At 38.0% G+C, this 10,712-nt stretch overlaps 1 protein-coding gene across 1 annotated transcript; it reads left to right on the top strand.

Annotated features, from left to right (window-relative positions):
* The first annotated feature begins 3,693 nt into the window (after nucleotides 1-3,693).
* LOC133841760 (protein rhomboid) lies at nucleotides 3,694-9,655 on the top strand. The gene is made up of 4 exons (XM_062274467.1): nucleotides 3,694-4,175; nucleotides 6,216-6,678; nucleotides 7,508-7,925; nucleotides 8,009-9,655. Exons 2-4 carry the CDS (start codon nucleotides 6,256-6,258, stop codon nucleotides 8,329-8,331), a joined length of 1,164 nt encoding a protein of 387 aa, XP_062130451.1. The 5' UTR covers nucleotides 3,694-4,175; nucleotides 6,216-6,255; the 3' UTR covers nucleotides 8,332-9,655.
* Nucleotides 9,656-10,712: the final 1,057 nt, after the last annotated feature.

Genomic DNA, 10,712 nt, shown 5'->3' with positions numbered 1-10,712 from the left:
AGTTAGATATAATTAAAATTATTTATTTACTGTCCATTACTTAAATTTATTCATTGAATATATGACAATATAATTATTTATAAGTTCATATTATTTTTATTTTAATTTAACAAAACTACATTTTTCAATGTTATTTTCTCTAAGTCGACTTTAAAAACCGATTAATGAATAAATGAAGATGCAAAACAAAAAAAAAATTAATGTGTTCAAATCTTGTCTTTACAAATTTGGCATTTATTTAAACGGACAGATAGTAAGAGAAACGTAACCGTATAATATTTCCTTCTTTCCCATGCATACATTTTCGCTTCCAATCAAATAGTTTCTATTCCGATTAATACACATTAAGCATACGCAGCGTGTGTCCATCATCGCCTCGTTAATCAACGAATTGCCTGCTCTTGAATGTCGCGTTGACATCTAGTCAACTTCTGGGAAGCCTCTTATGCGACGCGCCCCTCGTGATCTCTAGATCCTGGCAGCTAGCAAGTGGTTGGGAAAAACACACAACAAGAGAAGAGAAGAGCAGAGTAGAGAACATGGGAAAATTGAGATATTACTTAGCGGAACTTTGGCAAGTGCAGAGCGAAGTCGCGATGCAATTCAACTGAAAATGCGCAAAATGCAGCGGAAGGAACAAGGACATCTTCCCGTTTTTGTGGGAACAAGTGCGGAAATTCCTGCCTTGCCTTGCCACATGTGGCAAGCACATGTTTGTCGCTGACCCGGGGAAAAAACGATAAGTGCAAAACCTGAACAAGGAATTCCCCGGTTGAGTTTCTCTCTCGCTCGCTCGTTCTCTCTTCGTCCTAGTTGAGGGAAGCCCGCCCACGCCCTCAAGCCAAATGATGTTATGAGTACCTGAGTGGAAGAGAGATAGCAACAGAGAGAGAGAGAGAGTGAGAGAAAGGAATAGAGACAGAGTCACAGTTTGTGTATTGTGGAGTTTGGCACTGTGAACGTGCCTCCCAGCCTCAGAGCTGAGGGAACGTGGGAAAAAAGGATTTACGATGCTTATATGACCCGGAGAGGAAGAGGAAGAGCGACGAGAGGTGAGAGGCGAGAGGTTGATGACGTGCCTGGTCACGGTCATGGTCAATGTTTTGTTGTGTGTGAGTTTTTCGTGTGCGGCTTTTACCTGTTGCGTGCACATGTTAAAAAGTCATCATAAATCTCAGCCGAGCAGCCTTCGTTGCGTATGTGTGTGTGTGTGAAAAACGTTTTCACTTTTCACCAAGAGCAAGAGAGAGACAGAGAGAGAGAGGAGAGGAGAGTGCGTCTCCTACTCCCTCGCCTCGTGTGTTTATCTTATCTATCAAATCTGTGTAAATTCCCGGCTTATCATGCAAAACACGTAGCCACGTAGCCTCTGATCCTTCTCTCAACCCAACTCTCAACTCTCAACTCTCTACTCAACTCCTTTTGTGCAACATTTCGTTGCCTTTCCCGCGAACTGGGCTTTGGGCTTAGGCTGCCTCCGGATCACGCAAGCAAGCATCGTCTAATAATTTGTATAAATATTTATTTTTGCTACCGATTTTTATCTATCCTCCCCGCACTCACTCACTCACTCCATCACTCCATCTCAGCTATCTGTCTGTCTCTATCTGCCATCGAAGGTGTGAAATTTAATACCACTTTGGTGTCGTCGATCGACTACCGGGAAGTTGCGATCTGTGATCCTCGATCCTTGAGGGGTTACAGAGATGAACAGAACTCAGAAACAAAACAGGAACAACGACAACTTTGTCAAAGGCAAATGTATTTCTTTCTTTATTGATTTGCATTAGCGAGTTGATTTCGTAATTTCGATTCAAACTGTTGTCACCTGCTTTTTGGCTACAGCTGCCGCTTTTTTGTTGCACCTCCATGTGGCACGCTTCAATGTGGCATGTTTGTATAATGATTTTCAATATTCGTCATTTAATATTCACACATTTTTTAACTTGATTGGTATAAATGTTGGAATGACAATTAAAACAAACATCATTAAATTTACAATAAATATTAAAATCATTTTATTTTATTTATCTTTCTTTGGGTGCTTCTAGAACCAAATATGACATTAATATTCGTAATTTTTTTATACTTCATCATAAAATTTTAATGCATTACTCCATACAAATAAAAAATATGTAATTTCGTGATATAGAAAGTTTCAAAATTTAAATCGACTGCTCCTAAATTAACAAATGAATTGAGTTTTATTATTTAAAATTGTTTATTTAAACATTTTCTTTAAATATGAGCTACATTATCATCAAATTTTAATGCATTTTAAGCAAATAAATAAAAATTACTGATATAGTAAATTTTCAAACAAATCCATATAATGTTCCGAGAAATTAAAAATTATTGACAAATATTTATATTAAAATTCTCTTGAAAATATTAAAATGGTTCGATTATAAGTAAACTAAATTAAATTGGTCGGAATCAGCACTTATCTTAAATTGGTATAATTAACATTCGAACAAAGATCGATATATATACATCGATATAAAAAAATAACATTTTTCATAAGATCTAAATTCCACACAGAAATCAATATTGTTTATATTTCTTATTTAAAATAATTAAAAGAAATTAATAAAATACAACAAAATTTTTCATAAGATCTAAATTATTCACAGAAATATATATAATTTATATTTCTAATTTAAAATTATTAAAAAAAAAAGTAAACTGATTCTAGTATTATAACAAAATATTGTATTCACTTCTTTATTAATCATAAAAATATATATATAATTTGCCATAAAAATCAGTGAAGTATGAATAAAATTATATTTTGTTTGTGACATTCATCTCGACATATTTCATTCAACAAATTTTGGAATTTCAGAGCTTAAGGTGACGATTTCGATGTGAATTTGAACGAGCTTTGGAAGCATTACTTCTTAAGAACTACAACAAAAGCGCAATGAGTGAAACTGAAAGCACTGCGAAGATTTCGTCACAAAGAGATCTTTGCGGTAGGTTTAGTCAGGTATGGGTATCGATGGTTGTTGTATTGGTATTGGTAATATCGATGAATCATTGCCGTTATTCCAGTATTACAAGCGGATTGACTAATCACAAATTACGCATAATGAATATGGGGGAATCTTAAGTGAGGCGACAACTAACTGTAGTCAAATGTTGCACACAGTTGCCAATGCTGCTATTAATACGCTCGCGTGGCATGAATAGTTTGAATGGAATGCGCAACAAACTTCTTCTTGTTAAACTCTTAGAGCGTTTCCTTAATGAATACGTGTTTTGAGTACCGGATTTCGTTTGCTGTCATGCAAGTTGCAAGCTGCAACATGTTCGATGTACTCTTATACTCGGGGCTACGCTCGCGGGCATGAAAACGAAAACACAACATGTTCGCTGACGTTTCGAACTTGCTCTCTTGCAATTTGAATGTGCCAAGAACTGAATTATTAACTATTCTTTTTTTAAATCAATAAAATCGTGTAAATAGCAAATAAGGTAGTATTGCATTTCCAATAATTTATACCTTACTAAATAATTCACTGCAAATCGTGAGCAACCACTTCGCTTCGAACATGTTCGAGGTCTTATGCTCACGCTCTCTCACTTACCGTGGATACACGTCTCACCTGCCGGTATGATGGCAACCCACCCCCATGCTCGTGCCTAAGAAGTTGCGTGGCCAGCTATTTAAAGAGCACACTTGCTTGGAGCTGGTTTAGTTGCGTGCGAGACGCGAATGCGAGAGCATCGTGCAAAGAAAAGAAATAATCGTAGTCGAATTTACAGAAGCAACGTTATAGCGTGAGACTCGAAATTCAAATAACGGACCCTGCCACACACGATACGTTACGATAAAGAAAAACAAAAAACCAACAACAACCACAAATACGTCAAAAGTCGCTCAAAGTGTTCAGTGTTGTGTTAGTGTTAGTGTGTGTGAAAAGAAAAAAGAAAAAGCAACTAAAAATTTCGCTTTATGCTCAAAATGAATTTTATGAGCATTAAAACAAAGTTCAAAATTATCATCATCAACTCTAACTGTGACTGTGGCAAGCAACAAAAACAAAGTGCCAAGTTGCAACAAAAATAAAAACGAACTTGGGATTTATTTTGGATAGTACGAAGAAGAAGGCGATACCAAATATATAGAAATTTATTTCAACAAACAACGCAAAGTTGCAACAACAATAAAGGTAAGCAATTTGTGTGCAACTTGCAACTTTGACCTTAATGAGAAGGCAAATTGCAATAGAAATTGTCGCAGACAAGCAACAACAGCAACAGCAGCAGCAGTAGTAGAAAAAAAAACACTGAAATGAAATGAGTGCAACACGCGGGGTGCAACATCGCGTAATGAGTTTGTTCAACTCGGCAATTGTAGTTGCAAGTCGTTTCTTTTCTTCGCTTTTTTTTAAGGGTGGCAAGGTGCAAACATAAAAAAAGAATGGCAACAACAACAGCATGTTGCAAGTTATGGAAAGGGTCATGTGAAACTATGCGGCGGCAATTGTCGATTGTTGACCAGCGACTTCGTCGTCGTCGTCGACTTAATTCCATTTATTGCACACGTCTCATCATCAAATACAACTTCTTGTATTCGTTGTTGTTGTTGTTGTTAATTGGCAAACGTGCAACACGCAAGCGGCAACAACACACAAAAACTATGCAATTCATGCTCTTTGCTTATTTGGTGCACAACTTGCGCAAAACAAAAAGAAAAATGTAAATTCCATCAAAATAAAAATTAATAAATTAATTAATTAATCAGCAGCGTGCTGCGATTTCGTGCCATATTGAAATGCCCCCGACGCAAACAAGGAAAAATAAAATACTCAATGGCCCTCGGCTGCTGCTAGGCAACGAAGCAAGACAACAACAAACATGTACAAAGAAGCACAGTTAGAAGTGCGCTTCGAACTTCTGTTGGGGGGATCTCTCTCGCTCCCACACACAGCAGAGACAGTGTGCTAAACATAATTACACTAACAACGACAACAGCAGCAGCAAAGCAAATTTGTGTGAGTGAGTGCGTGCAGCAAGCACTTGCAGAGACAGTCGACAGCAGCAGCAACAGCAACAGAGCGTAGCTTTTGAGTGTGACTTGAAAGTTGTATCGAACATTTTTCGTATATGTGTGTGTGGGCGGGGAGGAAGTGAGCGTCGCTTAGCTTTTAAATATGCTTATGACTTGACTGACTGACTGTCTGTGTCAGCATGTGTGTGGTTGTATGCGTGTTGTGCAAGGCGTGTTGTGCATTGAAGCTTTTGCCTATTGTTGGAACAGACTTAAAACAGAATTTAAGTCAATTTAGGCGTGCAAATGTGCGCACAATGAGTGAGATCGAGCCAAAGAGCAAAGGCGCGAGCGAAGAGAAAAGAGATTTTTTTTCAATTGATTTCTTTTTTGTTGTGTTTTTGTTTTTGGTTTTTGTTATGCAGCTGGCAGCAAAAATGTCATTAGTCGGTGTTTGTTGTTGTCGTTGTTGCTGGTAATTGAAACGAATGCGATTAACATAATTTGAGAAATACACTGTTGTAAATTGTAGTTGAAGAAAAATTACAATAATTTCGGTTATTAGCTGATTGGTTGGCCATTAGCGGCACTGGCCTTGTTTCTTTTTGTTTGTATGCAGTAAATTGAAAAGCCATTTAGTTATGTCAGCATCTTTTAAACTTGGTCTTGGAATGCGAAGCAAAACTTTGAGCATCAAATAAAAATTACATGAGCACGTTACATAAAAATAGCCTAGGCTCCCCTTCATAAGTGAAGTTTGTCCAAAGACAAAGAAAACGAAACGAAACTGTGACGTATTTTTCCTTTTGCGCTAATTTTAGTTGCTGAGGGGGAAAAAAAGCCGCCCTTAAGAACGCAGAGAGCGAGCAAGCGAGACCATCAAATTTGATGGCCCTAAAAGTTGTCAGAGGGGGCGAGAAGATGTTACTGCTGACCCACATACACATGTACACACTACAGAGAGAGACAGACACAGACAGACAGACATGTTGGCAGCGGAGCAGAAGGGAAACGGAATGGAATGGGAAAGGGAAGCAAAGGGAATGCAAGTCTCTGCTTACTATAAACAAAACAGCCGCAAGTTTTGTAATTGATGTTGTTGCTTCGAGCTTGTTGTTGCATTGCTCTTGTTTTATGAATAATTTATGCACTTAATTGATTTTTTGTTTATTGTTCGCCACAGTTAATTAATTATAAACTTTTTTCCTTCCTCTTGCAGTTAAGTAAAGAAAAGACTTTTATAGCAGACAGCAACAAAAATGGAGGCAACAACAAACCACACAAAACTCCAACTGGAGGAGGACGAAGAGGAGCCTCAAGCAACAACAGCAACAGCTACGACGACGACAATGACAACGAAGACGTCGGCAACCATCATTGACATTCCAGCGGCTCCTGCAACGTGCCACAGCTCATCCTATGACACGGACTGCAGCACGGCAAGCAGCACTTGCTGCACTCGCCAAGGCGAGCACATTTACATGCAACGCGACACGTTGTCAGCCTCAGCAGCGGCAGCCCCAGCAGCAGCGGCAGCAACGTCTGTGGCAGCAACACACATTGCATCCACATCGACGAGCTGTCATCTGCAACAGTCTCTGGATGCCGATGAGTTGACGATGCTCAAGTTCGAGCATCGCAAGCATTGGCCATGGTTCATTCTGTTGATCTCTGTCATTGAGGTGAGTAATCGCTTAACATTATTAGCGTGTTCCGTTTCCAAATTGTTGCAAAGCTAAAGCAGCGAACGTTTTCGATTCCAGTATTCCAAGATCCTTTAATTTAATATAATGAACTCAACGATTCCCGTTTTCATTAAATTTCAATTGCCAGACAATGTTTCACTTCCGCTACGCGTGTTCTTTGCTGTTTCATTTCCGCTAGTTCCCCGCATTTAGCTCATAGCTCACTCTCATAGTTAATGGCATTGTAGCCTGATAATTTATTATTATTATTGAATCAAAGAACCGCAAAATGCAATAAAATTCGTTGAAGAACTTTACAAATTCTCAACTTCCAACTAAAAGCGATAAAATTTCTGCTTTCTTTTGCGCATTCTTATGCACACACACTCACACGCACGCCATCTTACACATAGACACGCACACACACATACACACGCAGACAGCGTAAGAAGTTTGCCGTCTCTGGCTGCCTGCCTGGCGCCCCCAAAATCGATTGTAAACAAGCTACAACAACAGCAGCAACAGCAAAAACAACAACACGAACAGAACGCATAAAAACTAAACGAAAAGGCTAGAGCGAGACAACAAGAGTTGTGTTTGAAACGAATGCCAAAAATAAAGTTGGCAGGACTAAACAGCACTACTCTGTGAGTGTATGTGTGCGTGTGTGTGTACGTGTACGTGTGTGTCGCTTATTGGGGACACGAGAATTCAACGTCGCGTGCTCAGCAACAACAACAACAACTATCATAAAAACTATGCTATAAATCAGAACAACCCCAACTAACGTTCTCCCCACATCTATATTCTGTTCCCCCTTTTGCAGATTGCAATCTTCGCCTATGACCGCTACACGATGCCCGCCCAGAACTTTGGCCTTCCCGTGCCAATTCCCAGCGATTCGGTGCTCGTCTATCGACCCGATCGTCGTCTGCAAGTCTGGCGCTTCTTCAGCTACATGTTCCTGCATGCGAACTGGTTCCACTTGGGCTTCAACATCATCATTCAGCTGTTCTTCGGCATTCCCCTGGAGGTGATGCACGGCACAGCGCGCATCGGTGTCATTTATTTGGCTGGCGTCTTTGCCGGCTCCCTGGGCACCAGCGTCGTCGACTCCGAGGTGTTTCTGGTGGGCGCCAGTGGCGGCGTTTATGCACTGCTGGCGGCGCATTTGGCCAACATTACACTCAACTATGCGCACATGAAGTCCGCATCCACGCAGCTGGGCTCCGTGGTCATTTTTGGTAAGTTTATCAACACTGGCATTCCGATGACCCCAACAGCTTTACTGACTTTTCGCCTTCCCTTCTGCTCTCTCTTCTTACAGTGTCCTGCGACTTGGGCTATGCTCTCTACACACAGTACTTTGATGGCGCTGCCACGCCCGCCTTTGCCAAGGGTCCTCAGGTGTCGTACATTGCGCATCTGACGGGCGCCTTGGCGGGTCTGACTATTGGTTTTCTGGTGCTCAAGAATTTCGGTCATCGCGAGTACGAACAGTTGATCTGGTGGCTGGCGCTGGGCGTCTATTGTGCGTTCACCGTGTTCGCGATTGCGTTCAATCTGATCAACACGGTCACCGCACAGCTGATGGAGGAGCAGGGCGAGGTGATCACACAACATTTGCTGCACGACTTGGGTGTGTCCTAAGCACAGCGAAATAGCAACCATTTAACCAGGAGAGAAACATAGACAGTTAGACAAAAATGAGAGAGTGCTTAGAGAAGTACTCAAAGAAGTAAAAAACATATAAAAAAAAAAAGCTTAGACCCTTTTGACTTTTTTGCAAAAGTGAAGGGTCTAAGCAAATTGAAAGAAAAAGTTCACTCGAATGATTTTAGTTCAAAACTAAATTCGCAATTCGTACGGCTTCAGTTTTCGTTCCGTTCCGTTCAGTTCTGTTCCGTTTCGTTTTAGTTGTGTTCCGTTTATCGTAAGCGCGTTTCATTTTCCAACATTTCACGCAGTAAAACAGAACAACAACAAACAAAACAAAAACAAAACAAAGCAAAACAAAATCAAAATCAAACAGAGTAAATGAAGAACGGGCCGAAACGTGTAAACAAATGTTGTGATAGAACCAAAGACTGAATTTATTTTGCGTGTAAATCCCCCGTCCCCCTGCCCCTCCCCCCACCCCTCTCACTCATCCCCCACCCTTTGAAATGATTAAGTAAACTATAACTAATCGACTCTCGCTATGATTTTTCTGCCCCCTCATCATTGTTTATAATTTTTTACTGTTTTTCGTTTTAATTATGTATTTATTGGCACCGTTTAGTTTGTCCATTTAACTTATTAATAGGATTTGCGATTAAAGCCTAATGAATTTGATCCGACAACCTTTGTTTATAGCATATAGACTATTTAATTATTTAAATAAATAAACTGTAGACACACACACACACGTAGCGTATAACAAATTGTTTCAAATTGTAAATATTATTAAGTCGCACACTAGTCAAAAAAAAAAAAAAAGAAAGAAAGAAAGAAAAAACGCAAATGCAAAAACCACAGCAAAACAATAATTAAATTACATTAAATAAATGCCACTTAATGCGTTCAAAATTAAAACAAATATGCACACAAAAAACACAAAAACACACGCAGACACAAATGCATACATATTTATTAATCCTAAAAAAAAGAAAAACAAAACTAAAAACCGAAAAGCCAAAGAACATAATAATCAAAATAATTGTAAAAAAAATGCAAGCATTTTTTCAACAAAAAACAAACAAACAAACATAGAAATCCTGTAATGAATTAAATATTTACGAATAGTTAGTTCTTGACATATTGATCGATAAATGCGATTATTCACTTGAAAACAAAACTAAACTAAAGCAAAACTTAATCTAGCGTAAAACACTCAGCAAAGCGTAAGCCAAAAAATGAATCCCAACAACAAATAATAAAGCTAAGCTAAACAACTAGTTGTGACCCTCCTAAGAAAAAAGAAAGAAAATAAAAACAGTCCCATTTTCCCCTCACAATCCTCGCCCACAAAATATAATAATAAATGTATTGTATGTGCATGTCAAGAACAAGACAACAAAATAGCAATAAAAACAAAAAGAAAAAACAACAAAATACAAGAAAACAAAAATTTGAACAAAATAAATGTCTAAATTATAAATCAAAATACCATAAATGTTTTCTATTTTCATTCTTCCATTCGACTTGGATTTGTTATGCCAGCTTTTGGTGCAGTTTTCTTTTCCCAGGGGAGGAAAACAACACTTGTGGAAAGGTTGAAGTTCATTTTGGGGTTGGGTCAATTATGAGTGAGCTCCAAGGAAAAGTAACTAAATACCTGTAATGGAAATTTTTGGCATAACTAAAACAAATGTGCTTGAAAACAGATGCAATTTTTATTGCACAAAAATATGCTCAACTATGAGAGATAAAATATGCAACAAATTGGGAGAATATCAAGAGAATTTTATAGAGCTGCTTAACTTGAAATTCATCAAGCAAACTAAAAGATAACATTTTTGTATTTTATATTTCTTTTCTATTTCAACTATGAGAGGAAAATTGAAGAAGTTAAAGTTCCGCAAGCAGAATAAAATGTATTCTTAAAAAATTTGCAACAATTTAGGAGAATATGAAGAGAAATTTATAGAGCTGCTTAAATTGAAGTTCATCAAGCAAACTAAAAGATATTGTTAAAATTTTTGTAACAAAAACAAACAATATTTTATATTTCTGTTCTATTCCAACTATTAGAGGAAAAATATACGACAATATTAGGAGATATGTATAGAGATGTTTTTAAATTCAAGTTTCGCAAACAAAGTCAAATTTATTCTGAAAAAATTGCAACAATTTATGAGAATAAGAAGATAAATTTATAGAACTGCTTTAAAGTATATATCTCAAGTAAACTAAAAGATATTCTGAAAATGTTGTTCGAAGAAAAAGCCGTATTTCATAGTTTCACCTCATTTAATTATTTTTGACAAAAGAACATTCCAAAAAAGTAGGCAACAAAACAATATTTCACTTATTATCAATTATTTTAAGCA

Source organism: Drosophila sulfurigaster, chromosome 3, assembly GCF_023558435.1.
Source record: "Drosophila sulfurigaster albostrigata strain 15112-1811.04 chromosome 3, ASM2355843v2, whole genome shotgun sequence".
Lineage (NCBI taxonomy): Eukaryota > Metazoa > Arthropoda > Insecta > Diptera > Drosophilidae > Drosophila > Drosophila sulfurigaster.
This window is presented reverse-complemented; position numbering and strand designations above follow the sequence as displayed.

Excerpts from the sequence above, each read along its gene's own strand:
- LOC133841760 (XM_062274467.1), top strand. The coding sequence starts at position 6,256 with ATGGAGGCAACAACAAACCACACAAAACTCCAACTGGAGGAGGACGAA. Across the intron at positions 6,679-7,507 it reads TGTTGATCTCTGTCATTGAG|ATTGCAATCTTCGCCTATGA; the intron begins GTGAGTAATCGC and ends CCCCTTTTGCAG. Across the intron at positions 7,926-8,008 it reads GGGCTCCGTGGTCATTTTTG|TGTCCTGCGACTTGGGCTAT; the intron begins GTAAGTTTATCA and ends CTCTTCTTACAG.